We start from the raw sequence: 17,855 nt of genomic DNA, 5'->3' as shown, positions 1-17,855 counted from the left end.
TCTTTGTGTCCTAATCACTTTCTGAAACTTTGGTAATCACTTGTATCATCATAGTTTCATTGACTCTTCAAGCCTAAAATACATAATTTATCTGTTAATCTTGTAGGCTTTTTCTGTTGTTTATTGCAGATATGAACTCCAAGAATCGTAGCCCTCCATCAATGTGGGGGCTCATCCAATTTACCCCCTTTCGAGCCATTGAAGTTAAATATATTGAGAGTGCAAGTTTGAGACTTTAGCCGATGCAGATCTTCAGTTGTTAATATTACATAGTTGCACTGAGTACTGAACTAAAGCAGGATGGAATTTCAAGAGACCTCTGCCTTAGCTAAGAAATCAAAACATTTTCCTCTGACTCTTTTTAGAATTATAAGGGGTGTGATATGTTTATTAGTTCTACTTTCAACAGCATTCATTTTCTTGATCTATTTCGTCAGCACTCTTTATAGTAGGAAAGTTGTATCACTTCTGTTTGGTCTATGGCTTGGATTATGGCCATTCTTATTTGAAAAAATAAATGAAACCAATGTGATTTTTTCTGGTGATCGTGTTCCGCCAAAAGAACGTGTTCTGCTGATCGCCAACCACAGAACTGAGGTCGATTGGATGTACCTGTGGAATCTTGCATTGAGGAAAGGATGTTTAGGCCACATCAAATATCTACTTAAGAAAAGTTTGATGAAATTGGGTAGTCGATTAATCGGTGATAAGACAAATGCTTTCGACTTTTATCAATCCTCAGGATCCATTGTGGCTAACCGTTTTCCCTGAAGGAACAGATTACACGTAGGTTTATCTTATGCAATATTTTGTGCATTTCTTTTCTTATTTTGGTCCTTTTGGTCTTGTGTTCTTGTTTTGTTTCTACCTATGGAGCACAACAATTGAGTTTGCTAATAGCCTACATATCATATAAGTATACTTTAGCTAAAAATTTCGGCTTATAGCATTACAAAACTTCTGCATTTGTGTTACTTTTAACCTCTCTGAAGTTGTAACTTGCCTTTATTTAGTGAACAGAAATGCAAAAGAAGCCAAGAATTTGCGACCAACAACGGATTACCTGTTCTAAAGAATGTTTTGCTTCCCAAGACAAAAGGCTTTTATGCCTGCTTGGAAATACTAAGGAGCACTTTGGATGCAGGTTCTATATTGTTACCATGTCTAATAGAAATTTGTGTTTGCTTTTTCTTTTGTTGGCTCTCTTGCATTTGAGGGATAATGTTGATCTTTAATTAATTCGCATATTATCTTCAGATTGGAGATGTCTTCTAATCCATCATTTGAAGTTTTGACACTTGCATTAAGAAAACCATTTGATAGCAATAATTATATGAGTACTTGACTCAATTCTTTGAGTAATTACCGACTATATGCCTCAAGGCTGGATTGGAAAAAAATACTAATGCCTTTTGGTTTTCTAAATCGCTATGTTGCTCGGACTGTGTAAACATGCAGCCGCACCCGTGTTGAATCCTCCAAAATGCACTACTTTTGGAAAATCCGACGCGTACCCACCAGTGATATTGTCCACTTTGGACCTAGGCCTACACGACTTTAAAATGCGATACCCAGCATTTCTCCCGTGTTTTGTTGATGTGGGATTCGTTTAGGGTGTCACATACCTCAGTGTCCTCGCGTTTGCCCTACCATCGTTCAAGGTTGCACGCGGAGTGGCTCAGATACCATATGTAACAGCTGAGTCCACTAGTGATATTATCCATTTTAGGCCTACGTCAACAAGGTTTTAAAATGCGTCATTAGTGTCTAAGGCTTATTTACTAATATATCCAGTATCTCTCTTGTATTTTATCGATGTGAGATTCGCCTAGATTGTTACAACAACATAGCTAAAATGAGCATATTCAACAATTGTTTTGCTTAGAGTGACAATAAAAAGGAATGGAGTTATCTTGATCTTCATAACACCTATTTTTCTCCATTCTTATTCACACAAACTCACACTCTTCAATTTGCTGAATTTGCAGTTTATGATGTGACTATTGCATATAAAAATCAATGCCCAACTTTTTTAGACAATGCTTTTGGTGTTGATCCATCTGAAGTACATATTCATGTTCGACGCATTCCTCTTGAGAAGATACCAGAATCTGAAAAGAAGGCTTCTGAATTGTTAATTGAGACATTTCAGTTCAAAGATCAATTACTCTCTGATTTCATTGCTACTGGTCATTTCCCAAAATGAAGATACAGAACAAGAACTATCAACAGCAAAATGCTTGGTTAATTTAATAATAGTAATGACTCTTACTGAAATATTTATATTCTTTACATATTCATTCATCTGGGGAAAAATTTATGTAGGTTTCTCTTGTATATACTTTATATCTGCTGCTTACTTCAATTTTCGACCATATCCTATTTTTGGTTCTGTAAATGAAAGGCTGAAAAGAATTCTTAGAATGAAAAGTCAGTAGAAAATGTAAAACATCTGTTAGTATATATCAGTGATGCAAATAGTTAATTCTTTTTCTTTTACTTTTCATTGTTGGTAATATAATGTTTGTTCATCTTATATCCTATTTTATTCTTGCTAACTTTTGTACTGAGTTTAAGTTTTATATATTGACGAGAAGAATTTCAATTAGGCTACCAAGCCAACTACCGGATTGAGGGTCCTGATAAAATGATTATTCATGATATGTAACTGAAATCCTTTTAATACATGTTGATTAATTTCAAATGGAATTAAGTTTTTATAAACTGATAATGTAAAATTTGTCACATACAAGTTCTTAATCTCGAGAAATAAAATTAAAAAACAAACCCAAATTGTAAAAATTTGTGAATAATTATAATATACGTTCCCAATATCTCATCACTGAGTGCAACCTGCTGCCACCAAATTGAATATTTTTGTGCAGTGCGTGCCTCAGACCTTTCAATAAATGAAAAAATCTATTTATGTTAAGAGCTTTTTTTGGTTCAACCAAAATGACTCCTTATCTTTTCCTTCTTCCATATTTATCTAAGCACCAAAAATAAAAAGTGAAGGGAACAATAATTTTAGTAGAAAGTTTTGCTGGTGGATTTTACATGGCTAAACCAACTTGACATAAGCAGACAAGAAAAAACAACAGGATAAGAAAAAGAAGCAGTTAGTTCTCTCATCAAACTCACCTTAATTAAACACAATTTTAAAAGTCTTGTTTTTCGTCATTGAGTTAAGTTAAAATGAAACACCAAACATCCTATGCGTGTATTAGGTTTTTTTGTCTTCCGTTAATCCCTCACATATATATCCACACTTTTTGAAATATTTTGCTCTAATCGACTAAAATATACTGATGTGTAAAAATTCTTTGCATTATCAGTGCATATAAGTTAAGTTCATACGTACTTGAATGCGTACAAAACACCACACATATAGACACGCAAAATGATTGCATGTAAAAATTTCGAATAAATAATATCACCTTAGGCTTTTCCGAAAGGAAAAAATTAAATAAAATACTTAGGATATAAAAACATGAATCATGGCATGTTAGTGAGATGAGTCGAAGCAAGTGATCGGTAAAAGGTTACACTAAATAAGTTAAACAAACAACCTAGGGATTAAACCTCAATTCTTCATGTTTGCATTTTTGTGGTAATACAGAATCTAGATGAAAAGAAGCTCGAAATTCTTGACGGTAATTAAATAGTTTACGCAATGTTAATTGTCAAAATCTTATCAAAACCAGACCATAAATGACTTGTCAGTAATATCACGTTTTGGCCCTAGCAGAATTACTGGTCATTAAATACGCTGACCCTAACTTCATACATCATTTAGGTGAATATTCTCGTATTCCTTTTTTCATATATTTTTTTTTTCTGTTTTGTCCTCTTATCTATGATATACTGTTTTCAATTGTTTTGGGTTTGGTGAACTAATATCGAAAATGGTTTAGAAATCTAGTCATTATATCCGTGAAATAAACACCTAACTCGATTAAGGGCAGGTGAGCTAGCTTGGCAATATGCAATATTTGTTAAAGCCTATAAAATTGTTTCATTTATGTATCTTTCATTGTAATGACTATAGCAGCACGTTATGAGTTAGTTTATTTTGATTTGTAAGATTATGTACTCTAATTTCATCCAATTGAATCTTGATTATCTCAAAAGTTGCATTAATCCTAAGGAGACAGTTCAATGATCCAAAATAATTACAACGACGTACCTTCTAACATTATTTTAGCAACGCGACTGACAATTTCTTACACGAGCCAAGGATCCATGATTCCTGATAAAGAAAGAAAAGGAAAATATTTTATCCTATCTTTTTATAGGATTAATAATTATAGGGAGCAGCGAAGATGCGAAACTCATGAAATTGAAATTTGAATTACAATCTAGGTGGAGAGCTATATAATAATAATTTGAATAGGTAACGGAAATTAATTATAATTTTGAATTGAATTAAATTTATGTGTGTTGAAAGTAGTAGTAATACTTTTGTACTATTAAATTAAGATTCCTACAATAACATATTAGTAATATTTTATAATAAATGTGATCAGATAACCTAAAAATAACGTAAATAACATACTATTGTATTTATGCTTAACTATACGAACAAACTTTTTTTCCAAACTGTTAAAAATTTGGCCATGCAAATATGTGCATGTTGTAACTGCCAATGAGACGTGTGACTGAATCCTCTGTTTAATGTCTCAGATGACTGAATCCCTTGGCTTTAAAATATGTCGCGTCACGTGCTTCATGGAGGCCTAGCACGTGACCCGTGTAGCAGCTCTTTCTTATTTATTTTTTTCTTTTCTTTTGCTGTCTTTAGTATCATGAAAATCATTATGTTCTCTATACAAAATAAATTGTTGGTGTTTAACTAGGTTACCATCAAAATGGAACAAAGACTTCCCCAACTTATGCATATGAGCCATTCTCTGTAGAATCTTGACTTTTAACTTAAATTAATTGTTACAGTTAATATTTTTGACATTATTCTTTAGGTTTCAAAATTTTTATCAAAGTATGTACTCAACATTTTCTAACGTTATTAATAACCTTTAATATATATCTTCTTTTGAAAAATATTTTCCCACCAACAAAACACCATAAATGGAAAATATTTTTCTTCCCAGGAAACGGATGGAATACGTTTTCCGAAAAAATATCTTCTATGAAAAATAACTTCTGTAATATGAAACACAGCTTAATATTAAAAGTTTTTCAAACATGATTAATACTCGATGGAAGTTAGAGAACCATTCTCATTTCCCCTTATAACAAGAATAGGTTTGCGAATAAATGTGGTTTACTATAAATACAATTTCTTTCCTATTTTGTAACTTACCTTAACAAAGCGGAATTAATATATAGTTCTTTCTTGTAATATTGTGCACGTAGTGTTTTCTCACACCAAGTACTACTGTCACGATCCGGAATTCCCACCGTCGGGACCGTGATGGCGCCTAACGTTTTCCTTACTAGGCAAGTCAACGTTAGAGAATCATTAAACCAAATCCTTATTTTCATTCAATAAATAACAATAATTAGCTAAGATGAAATATAATAAGTGCGGAATAATATAAAAACTATATTAATTACTACCACCCGGATCTGGAGTCACAATTCACGAGCATTCTAGAATTTACTACAAGTAATAGTATGAAAGAAATACAATATGTTGAATGAAAGAAACAGTAGAACAGAAAAGATAGACGGGGACTTCAAGATTTGTGGACGCCGAGAGATCTGCTTTGAGTCTCCGGATAGCGGTCCAATAGCAAAATCTCGATCAACCCGAGCAGGTACCAAAATCTGCACAGAAAGTGAAGAGTGCAGTATCAGTACAATTGACCCCATGTACTGGTAAATGTTGAGTCTAACCTCGACGAAGTAGTGACGAGGCTAAGACAAGACACCTACAAATCAACCTGTACAATTTAACACTGTATATACAAATAACAGTAATGAAGAGCTAGACATGAAGTATCGGGAGGAAAAAAATATGCTGGGGGAAATACGAGATAAGGAACTACAGCAGAATGATAACTGGAAGTCTGGAACAAACAATATACTATGAATCAACAGAAACAACGAATACAGTAAAGGAAAGAATAATGTACGGCATCACCCTTCGTGTTTTTACTCTCAATCTCACCATAAAAATCAATAGAAACGGCACGGCATCACCCTTCGTGCATTAACTCTCATATCATGGCACGGCATCACCCTTCGTGCTTTTACACTCACAATATGGCACGGCATCACCCTGTGTGCATTAACACTCACAATATGGCACGGCATCACCCTTAGTGCATTAACGCTCACAATATGGAACGGCATCACCATTCGTTCTTTTACTCTCAATCTCACCATAAAAATTAATAGAAACGGCACGGCATCACCCTTCGTGCATTAACTCTCATATCATGGCACGACATCACCCTTCGTGCATTAACTATCAAATATGGCACGACATCACCCTTCGTGCATTAACACTCACAATATGGCACGGCATCACCCTTCGTGCATTAACTCTCACAATATGGCACGGCATCACCCTTCGTGCATTTTACACTCACAATATGGCACGGCATCACCCTTCGTGCATTAACACTCTCCCTTACCATAATGCAATGCATAAATAATAACATGGAGATAGAATAACAAGTACAAGCCTTACTTCAACATTTGGTTCCACAATATCAATCTGAACTTTAAAATAAATACTCAATTATCACCAGAGAATCCATAATCATGATAAGATTTAACAACACTAGTCTAAACACGTAACAATTAGGCATAGGAAAGAGACAATATAAGAAAAACGGGAAAAAACAGGAAAAACAGGAAAATTGGCGGCGCATAAGTACTCGTCACCTCACATATACGCCGCTCACATGAAATTCACAGATAACTCATGAATATCATATTGGACCTACACCGGGCTCCGGAACCAAAATACGGACATGGTATCAACAATGCCTAACATCAATCAATTCTTAAAAATAATTAATTTTCAGGCTTTTAAATTTTCATCAAAAAATCATAACTCGAGTTAGGGACCTCCGAATTCTATTCCGGGCATACGCCCACATCTCATAATTTGATACGGACCCACCGGGACCGTCAAAATATGGATCCGGGCCCCTTTACCAAAAATATTGACCGAAATCAACTAAAATCAACTTTTAAGGTAAATATTCTTATTTTCATCAATTTTCAACATAAAAGTTTTTCAGAAATACGCCCGGACTACGCACGCAAATCGAGAAGGGTAAAATGAGATTTTTAAGGCTTAAGAGCGCATATTCGAGTTCTAAAACATAAGATGACCTTTTGGGTCATCACATTCTCCACCTCTAAAACAAACGTTCGTCCTCGAACGGACTTAGAAAAGTACCTGAGCTAGTGAAAAGGTGGGGATATCTACTCCGCATATCGGACTCGGACTCCCAAGTATCTGCCTCAACAGGCTGACCTCTCTACTACACTCGAACGGAAGGGTAACTCTTTGATCTCAACTGGCGAACTTGTCGGGCTAGAATAGCCACCGGCTCCTCCTCATAAGTCAAACCCTTGCCCAACTGGACAGAGCTGAAATCTAACACAAGGGACGGATCACCGTGATACTTTCGAAGCATGGACACATGGAATACCGGATGAACAACTGCTAAACTAGGTGGCAATGCAAGCTTGTAAGCCACATCTTTTACCCTCTCTAGAATCTCAAAAGGTCCGATATACCTAGGGCTCAACTTGCCCTTCTTTCCGAACCTCATTACACCCTTCATGGGTGATACCCGAAGCAACACTCTTTCCCCGACCATGAATGCAACATCACAAACTTTGCGGTCGGCATAACTCTTCTGCCTGGACTGAGCTGTGCGAAGTCGATCCTGAATAATCTTGACCTTATCCAAGGCATCATATACTAAGTCTGTGCCCAACAATCGAGCTTCCCCCAGCTCAAACTATCCGACCGACGATCGACACTGTCTACTATATAGTGCCTCATAGGGAGCCATCTAAATGCTCGACTGGTAGTTGTTGTTGTAGACGAACTCTGCAAGGGGAAAGAACTGATCCCACGATCCTCCGAAGTCTATAACACATACGCGGAGCATATCCTCTAAGATCTGAATATTATGCTCGGACTGCCCGTCCGTCTGAGGATGAAATTATGTGCTCAACTCAACCTGCGTACCCAACTCGCGTTGTACTGCCCTCCAGAAGTGCGGGGTGAACTGCGTACCTCGATTAGAAATGATAGACACGGGCATACCGTGAAGACGGACGATCTCACGTATGTAAATCTCTGCCAACTGCTCCGAAGAATAGGTAACTGCCACAGGAATGAAGTGTGCTGACTTGGTCAGCCTGTCCACAATGACCCAAACTGCATCGAACTTAATCTGAGTCTGTGGGAGTCCAACAACAAAATCCATAGTGATACACTCCCACTTCCACTCAGGAATCTCTATCTTCTGAAGCAAACCACCAGGTCTCTGATGCTCGTACTTTACTTGCTGGCAATTTAGTCACCGAGCTACATATGCAACTATGTCTTTTTTCATCCTCCTCCACCAATAATGTTGCCGCAAGTCCTGATACATCTTGGCGGCGCCCGGATGAATAGAATAACGGGAACTGTGGGCCTCCTCAAGAATCAACTCACGAAGTCCATCCACTTTAGGCACACAAATACGACCCTACATCCTCAAAACTCCGTCATCTCCAACAATAACTTGCTTGGTACCACCGTGCCACACTATGTCTCTAAGGACAAGTAAATGAGGATCGTCATCCTGCCAATCTTTGATGATCTCAAACAAAGAAGACCGAGTAACTGTACAAGCTAGAACACGGCTGTGCTCAAAAACATCCAACCTCACGAACTGGTTGGCCAAGGCCTGAACATCCAATGCTAGCGGTCTCTCACCAACTGGAATATAAGCAAGGCTACCCATACTAGCTGACTTTCTACTCAAAGCATCGGCCACCACATTGGCCTTCCCGGGATGATACAATATGGTGATATCATAGTCTTTCAATAGCTCCAACCACCTCCTCTGCCTCAAATTGAGTTCCTTCTTCTTGAACAAATACTGCAAGCTCTGATGATCCATGAATACCTCACATGGCACGCCGTAAAGATAGTGCCTCTAAATCTTCAGCGCGTGAACAATGGCTGCTAGCTCTAGATCATGAATAAGGTGATTCTTCTCGTGAACCTTCAACTACCGCGAAGCATATGCAATAACCTTGCCACTCTGTATCAATACCGCACCCAGACCAATATGAGATGTGTCACAATATACTGTATAAGATTATGAATATATGGGTAACACCAATACCGATGCCGAAGTCAAATTTGTCTTGCGCTTCTGGAAGCTCGCCTCACACTCGTCTGACCACCTAAATGGGGTACCGTTTTGGGTTAACTTGGTCAATGGGGCTGCTATAGATGAAAACCCCTCCACAAATCGACGGTAGTAGCCCGCCAAACCCAGAAAACTACGAATCTATGTAGCTTATGTAGGTCTAGGCCAGTTCTGAACTGCCTCAATCTTCCTAGGATCCACCTGAATACCCTCTGCTGATACAACGTGACCCAAGAAAGCAACTGAACTCAACCAAAACTCGCATTTTGAAAACTTAGCATATAATTGGCTGTCTCTTAGAGTATGAAGAACGATCCGAAGGTACTGCTTGTGCTCCTCTCGGCTGTGGGAGTAGACCAAGATATCATCAATAAACACAATCACAAAGGAATCCAAGTAAGGCTTGAACACCCGGTTCATCAAATCTATGAATGTTGCTGGGGCATTTGTTAGCCTAAGTGATATAACTAGAAACTCATAATGCCCATACCGAATCCGAAAAGCTGTCTTAGGGACATCGGATGCCCTAATCCTCAACTGATGGTAGCCGGATCTCCGATCAATCTTCGAAAACACCTGGGCACCCTAAAGCTGATCAAATAAATCATCAATCCTCAACAATGGGTACTTGTTCATGATGGTGACTTTGTTCATCTACCGATAATATATACACATCCTCATCGATCCATCTTTCTTCTTCACAAACAACACAGGTGCACCCCAGGGCGAGACACTAGGTCGAATGAAGCCCTTATCAAGAAAATCTTATAATTGTTCCTTTAATTCTTTCAAATATGGTGGGGCCATACGGTATGGCGGAATGGAAATGGGCTGAGTGCCCGAAGCCAAACCAATGCACAAATCAATGTCCCTATCGGGCGGCATCCTCGGAAGGTCTGCAGGAAACACCTCTGGAAACTCACGAACAACTTCCACTGAATCCATGGAAGGAACTCCGCACTAGAATCGCAAACATAAGCCAAATAAGCTAGACACCCCTTCTCGACCATATGTCGAGCCTTCGCATAAGAGATAACCTTGCTGGAAGAATGGCCAAGAGTACCTCTCCACTCTAATCGAGGCAACCCTGGCAAGGCTAAGGTCATCGTCTTGGCGTGATAATCTAATATAACATGATAAGGTGACAGCCAATCCATACCCAGAATGACATCAAAATCAACCATATCGAGAAGTAGAAGATCTACACGAGTCTCAAGACTCCCAATGGTGACCACACACGAACGATAAATACGGTCTACAATAATAGCATCCCCCACTGGCGTGGACACATACACAGGAGCACTCAAAGAATCACAGGGCACAACCAAATATGAAGCAAACTAGGATGACACATAGGAGTAAGTAGATCCCTAATCAAATAGAACTGAAGCATCTCTACTGCAAACTGAAACAGTACATGTGATAACAGCATCAGATGACTCAGCCTCAGGCCTGGCTGGGAAAGCATAACACCGGGGCTGGGCCCCACCACTCTGAACTACGTCCCTGGGACTGCCTCTAACTAGCTGGTCTCCATCCCTAACGGCCTGACCTCCACCTCTAACAGTCTGGCCTCTACCTCTGGCTGCCTGACCCCTGCCTCTAGCTGGCTGAGCAGGTGGTGCAGCAACTGGTGTCGGAACCATGGCACGAGAACTATGATACTGTGAGCTACCCGTTGCCCAAGGACAAAATCTAGCAATGTGCCTCGGATCACCACAAATATAACATAACCTCGGCTGCTATGACTGCTGACCCTGAAACTGACCCTGTCGACCTGAGTAACCACCCTGATAACTCTAGAGTTGAGGTGCACTAATAGGAGCTGGTGGTGCACTGTAGGCTAGCTGGTCGGAATAAGGCATATGGGGACCACGACCACCTGAGGCACTGTGGGATGCCTAGAGTGCTGAATGAAACGGCCTGGGAGGATGGCCTCTACCAAAAGTAACACTGCCTCTAGATGAGGCACCGCTAAACTCACCAGAATAACGAGGTCTCTTATCAGACCCCTGACCTCCCCGAGCAAGAACCATCTCGACTCGTCTCGCTACATTAGCAGCCGCCTGAAAAGAAATTTCACTCCCAGTCTCCTTAGCCATCTTCAATTTGATATGCTGAGCAAGTCCATCAATAAACCTCCTCACCCTCTCTCTCTGGGTGGGAAACAGAAGAATAGCATGACGAGCCAAGTCCACAAAACGGGTCTCATACTGAGTAACAGCCATACTGCCCTGTTGGAGACGCTCAAACTGACGGCGATGCTCCTCTCTCAATGTGATAGGCAGAAACTTATATATGAAGAGCTGAGAGAATTGGTCCCAAGTAAGAGCAGGAGACCCAGCTGGTCTGGTCAACAAATAATCTCTCCACCATTTCTTGGCGTAACCAGTCATCTGAAATACAGCAAAATCGACCCTATTGGTCTTCACTATACCCATGTTCCGTAGAACCTCGTGACAGCTATCGAGATACTACTGGGATCCTCTAAAGGATCACCACCGAAGTGAACTGGAAAGATCTTGGTAAACCTGTCCAATCTCCACAAAGCCTCAGAAGACATAGCTAATCCATCACCAATATGTGGCGCAAAAACTGGCTGAACTACTCTGACTGGATGAGCTGTTGGAGCCTGATACTGGGGAGCTATCTACTCCGGAACGGGAGTAGTGGGAGTATGGGCCCCTCCTCCAGCCTGAGAGGCGGCTGGTGCCATGGGAAATGCGCCAATCTGGGCCACACTCTCCATAAGGCCCACCAAATGGACCAAAGCATCCTGAAGTACTGGGGTGGCAATGAACCCCTCCGGAACCTGAGTTGGTCCGGCAGGAACAGTCTGGGCTGGAACCTCCTCGTCAAGCTCTATCTGAGGCTCCATTACTGGGGCTGCTGCTCGGGCTCTAGGATGAGCCCTACCCCTAACTCGACCTCTACCCCGCGTAGGAGCTGCCACTGGAGGCTCTGGCTACTGCTCGGCTGAAGAAGTGGGACGTGTTCTCGCCATCTGCGAGAAAATAAGAGTAGAAAAGTTCAATCAGTATTGAGAAAACGACATCGCACGACAGAGGAGAATAGAAGTGAAATTTGTTCCTAAACTTCATAGCCTCTGAAAGATAAGCACAGACGTCTCTGTACCGATCCTCCAGACTCTACTAAGCTTGCTCGTGAATCGTGAGACCTAGGCAACCTAGTGCTCTGATACCAACTTGTCACGACCTGGAATTCCCACCGTCGAGACCGTGATGACATCTAACATTTTCCTTGCTAGGAAAGCCAACGTTAGAGAATCATTAAACCAAATCCTTATTTCCATTCAATAAATAACAATAATTAGCTAAGATAAAATATAATAAGTGCGAAATAATATAAAAACTGTATTAATTACTACCACCCGGATCTGAAGTCACAATTCACGAGCATTCTAGAATTTACTACAAGTAATAGTATGAAAGAAATACAGTTGTCTGAATGAAAGAAACAGTAGAACAGAAAAGATAGACGGAGACTTCAAGGTTTGTGGACGCCGACAGATTTACCTTGAGTTTCCGGATAGCGGTCCAATAGTAAAATCTCGATCAACCCTAGCCGGTACCAAAATGTGCACAGAAAGTGAAGAGTGCAGTATCTATACAATCGACCCCATGTATTGGTAAGTGTTGAGCCTAACCTCGACGAAGTAGTGACGAGGCTAAGGCAAGGCACCTACAGATCAACTTGTACAATTTAACAGTGTATATACAAATAACAGTAATGAAGAGCTAGACAGGAAGTATCGGGAGGGGGAAAACATGCTGGAGGAAATACGAGATAAGGAACTACAACAGAATGATAACTAGAACAACCAATATACTATGAATCAACAGAAACAACGAATACAGTAAAGGAAAGAAAAATGCACGGCATCACCATTCGTGTTTTTACTCTCAATCTCACAATAAAAATCAATAGAAACGGCACGACATCACCCTTCGTGCATTATCATGTCACAACATCACCCCTCGTGCTTTTACACTCGCAATATGGAACGGCATCACCCTGTATGCATTAACACTCACAATATGGCACAGCATCACCCTTAGTGCATTAACGCTCACAATATGGCACGGCATCACCCTTCGTGCTTTTACTCTCACAATATGGCACGGCATCACCCTTTGTGCATTAACACTCTTCCTTACCATAATGCAATGCATAAATGACAATACGGAGATAGAATAACAAGTACAAGCCTTACTTTAATATTTGGTTCCACAATATCAATCTCAACTTTGAAATAAATACTCAATTATCTCCAGAGAATTCGTAATCATGATAAAAACGATCAATTTAACAATACTAGTCTAAACACGTAATAATTAGGTATAGGAAAGAGACAATATAAGAAAAATGGGAGAAAACAGGAAAAATAAGTAAATTGGCGACGAATAAGTACTCGTCACCTAACCTTAGGATTAGGATAGCAAAGAGAAGAACCCCAGACTGATGGCTTCACAAGATTGGACTCTGAACAAACTGATATGTCCAAATGCTAAGGAAAATGCTGAACCCATCATATGGTATTTTTGGAGATTGTTGAATCATTTGTCAGTGGTATTAGCATGCTTTCAAGCTCAATCTGAGGATGGTTTAGTAATGTTTTGAATGATGTCTACATTAAAGGTTCTAGTAGGGAAGGATCAATGCTTACAAGATCACAAAAAGGCACAGGCTGGCCTTTGCCTTGCAAAGTCTTCTTAAAGCCAGATCATTCCTGGCTTTTGCCTTGTAAAGCCAGCCTAAAGCCAGCTCATGCCTGGCTTTTGCCTTGTAAAGCCTGGCTTGCCAACTCATGCCTGGCTTTTGTCTTGTAAAGCCTGGCTAAAGCCAGCTCACGCCTGGCCTTTGCCTTGTAAAGCCTGCCTAAAGCCAGCTCACGCCTGGCCTTTGGCCTGCAAAAGCCTGCCTAAAGCCAGCTCATGCCTGACTTTTGCCTTACAAAGCCTGCCTAAAGCCAGCGCATGCCTGGCCTTTGCCTTGTAAAGCCTGCCTAAAGCCAGCTCAAGCCTGGCTTTTGCCTTGCAAAGCCTGCCTAAAGTCAGGCTCCTCTTCTACACATTAATCTTGATGAGTGAGCACATGATTAATACTTGAACAAAATCAATCCACTGCATATGGAGATCATATAGTAGCGGCACTTGGAGGACGATGCAGACTTCAACTCTGCGGTAGAGATGTTTGGAATTCATTTTAGACTATGGACAATATACCCTGGCACCTGGTGAGAGCTTGATAGGTGCTGCTTGGTATTTGCCAATGACAATTGGATTCACATACACTAATAGGAGAAGGAAGCATTGGACTTATCATGTTGTAATAGTTAGTTCATTAGATTTTAGCTTTTCTATCTTTTTTAATAGCTAGTAGCTTCATGCAACTTCTATTTTGATTTTTGGTTTGGACAGCTTGTAAGCATTAGACCCATTTTTGGGATTTTATTTATATATTAGCTCTTAGGCAAAAAAAAAAAAAAGTACTCGTCACCTCACATATACGCCGCTCACATGAATTTCACAGATAAGTCATGAATATTATAATGGACCTATACCAGGCTCCAAAACCAAAATACAGACCCGGTATCAACAAAGCCAAACATCAACCAATTCTTAAAAATAATTAATTTACAAGCTTTTAAATTTTCATCAAAAATTCATAACTCGAGCTAGGGACCTCCGAATTCGATTCCGGGCATACGCCCAGGTCCCATAATTCGATACGGACCCACCGGGACCGTTAAAATACGAATCTGGACCCGTTTACCAAAAATATTGGTCGAAATCAACTAAAATCAACTTTTAAGGCAAAATTTTTTATTTTCATCAATTTTCAACATAAAAATTTTCCGAAAACACGCCCGGACTGCGCACGCAAATCGAAGAGGGTAAAAATAAGATTTTTAAGGCATAAGAGCGCAGATTCGAGTTCTAAAACATAAGATGACCTTTTGGGTCATCACAACTCCATGCTAGAATTTTAAGTTTTTTTCTAAAAGTAAAAAAATTGTAGAATTTGCAAATTCCATCATGCTTTTATTTAGAAAATTTAAGATGGAGCTGGTAATTAATACTCCCCCGTTCCAATTTATGTGAACCTGTTTGACTAGCACGGAGTTTAAGAAACAATGAAGATTTTTGAAATTTGTAGTCCAAAACAAGTCAAAAAGGGGTCGAGAGTATTTATGTGGTTATACAAGTTTCTTATTAAGGGTAAAATTAGAAGTTTAAGCTAAATTATTTTCAAATTTAGAAATTGGTCTTCTTTTTGGAACGGAGGGAATAGGAGGTTTTGAATCCGTGCTTGCTGGAGATGTTTTCTACTAATAACCGGAGAATTAATGAAGTAAATAGAGAAAAATAACCAAAGGCAAAGGGAGTGTCATATATTTTTGGAAAAATCTAAAAGTTTTTAATTGCCATTAAACGAAATCTTTGCGTGTACATGTAGTTAATGGAACTTGACCACAAAGATAGCTTTGCATGGCAATAAAATCTATGGGATTTTAAATAGCACGCAAAGAAATCAATGTTTTCGCCTACAAATTCGCACACAACACAGGTCATGGTAAATATGCAGATACCCAATAAATTCCATCAATGGTAATTAAATACTATAAACATATTAGTCTCGCTCTTTCGACCTAATGACAAGGCTCCGTCTAATTTGAAGTATAAAAAGATTTAATATGTATAAAATTCCATATTATAGTATACCGTTTTTGTTTTATAAATAAAATTGTGCATGACTAATAATATCATAATAATAAGGTAAAATAAGTAGTATTTTTTTTTATAGACACTGGTTTTTTCATGCAAATTATTTTTACTACGTGATGGGACGGGTGAGGTGGGATATGGGAATAATGGGTTATAAATAGACAGAGAATCCAACGCTTTGATAGTCCAAATTTAACTTCCACAAATCTAGTAGCTGAATCTCCACTTCCCCGATTTTCTCCCCCCAATTACTACCATTATACTCCTTAATTGTTTGTTTCCTCTGCTAATTAATTCCAAATATGGCCGCCTTGCAAAAACAGCCTCTTTTGCTCCTAATTGCCCTCTTCATGTTCAGTATGTTTTCATCTGTTTTTTTTTTTCCAGATTTTATTCTTAGAGATTCATATATATAGTGTATTTTAACTAATTTGAAATTGAGATGTCGTAGTTAATACCAGGGTCAAGTGAATGTATCTTTTGTTTTTTGTTTTTTTATTGCTTTATACGTTCATACATTTTAACAAAACAGAGCATGTAACAGCTTTTTACCTTTTTTTGCAGAAGCAATTGCTGTTTCAGCCACGCAGTTTACGCTTCAAAATAATTGCGGTTACACAGTTTGGCCTGGTACTCTTTCCGGCAACGGAGTTTCTATTTCCGGCGACGCCGGTTTTGCATTAACTCCAGGCGCAACAATCCAACTCTCCGCCCCTGGTGGATGGTCCGGCCGGTTCTGGGCGAGAACCGGTTGCAGCTTCGACGATTCCGGCAACGGTAAGTGTAAAACCGGCGACTGCGGCGCATTGAAGTGCATCGGTGGCGGCGAACCGCCGGTAAGTCTAGTTGAATTCACCATTGCTAATGCTAACGGCAACGATCAGAAGGACTTTTACGATGTTAGCCTTGTCGACGGATACAATGTCGGTATCGGTGTACGGCCTACCGGCGGCTCCGGCGACTGCCAATACGCTGGTTGCGTCAACGATTTAAACTTGAATTGTCCGAAGGAGTTGCAGGTGATAGATACCGGCGCAGTGGTGGCATGTAAGAGCGCGTGCGCACAATTTAACACGTCGGAGTATTGCTGCACCGGCGATCATGCAACGCCGGCGACTTGCTCGCCGACGCAGTATTCGAAAATGTTTAAGGATGCGTGCCCTACTGCTTATAGCTATGCATATGATGATGCTACAAGTACCTGCACTTGCTCTGGTACTGATTATTTGATCACATTTTGTCCGACCAATTCATAAGTTTTTTTATGATTAACAATTTATTTTTATTATTATTATTGTAGGAGAACTAATTTTTGTATCTCCATTGAGTTAGCATTATGGATAGAATTTAATGTTATAAGGATACTAGTCTTTGATTTAGTAACGTTTTGGTCCTTAATAACAAGAATAATACTATCATTTACTTCCTATTATTTTATCGCAATTTATCCAAGCAGTTCATGAAATTATATGGTTGATCATTTATTTGGTTGTTACGCGGGTAATAGCAAAAGAGTGAATAACGAATGATCCTTCAAATTAAAAGAGTGATTGAGTCCGACTCTAACGAATGAGTGGAAGGCGTCTCAAGAGAGCAAGTTCAACTCGCTAATAAGGAAATTCAAATCGAGATAAGCTCCTTGAGCATCATAGCATAGGTAAGGGAACGAGGAGGCAAGTGCAACCCCCACCCCACCCCACCTCACCCCACATCTTGTTCTCTTTTCTCCTTGAGTCGGATGAAACGAGGT

At 39.5% G+C, this 17,855-nt stretch overlaps 1 protein-coding gene and 1 pseudogene across 1 annotated transcript; both read left to right on the top strand.

Moving 5' to 3' along the window:
* Positions 1 to 300: 300 nt before the first annotated feature.
* LOC107802611 (putative 1-acyl-sn-glycerol-3-phosphate acyltransferase 5) lies at positions 301 to 2,438 on the top strand (annotated as a pseudogene).
* Positions 2,439 to 16,300: 13,862 nt separating this feature from the next.
* LOC107802698 (pathogenesis-related protein 5-like) lies at positions 16,301 to 17,424 on the top strand. Its single transcript, XM_016626267.2, has 2 exons — positions 16,301 to 16,462; positions 16,670 to 17,424. The coding sequence occupies exons 1-2, from the start codon at positions 16,408 to 16,410 to the stop codon at positions 17,359 to 17,361; spliced, it is 747 nt and encodes a 248-aa protein (XP_016481753.1). The 5' UTR covers positions 16,301 to 16,407; the 3' UTR covers positions 17,362 to 17,424.
* The last annotated feature ends 431 nt before the right edge of the window (positions 17,425 to 17,855 follow it).

This window comes from Nicotiana tabacum, chromosome 12 (genome assembly GCF_000715075.1).
Source record: "Nicotiana tabacum cultivar K326 chromosome 12, ASM71507v2, whole genome shotgun sequence".
Classification (NCBI taxonomy): Eukaryota; Viridiplantae; Streptophyta; class Magnoliopsida; order Solanales; family Solanaceae; genus Nicotiana; species Nicotiana tabacum.
The sequence above is the reverse complement of the archived record's forward strand: the minus strand, read 5'-3'. Positions and strand labels throughout refer to the sequence as shown.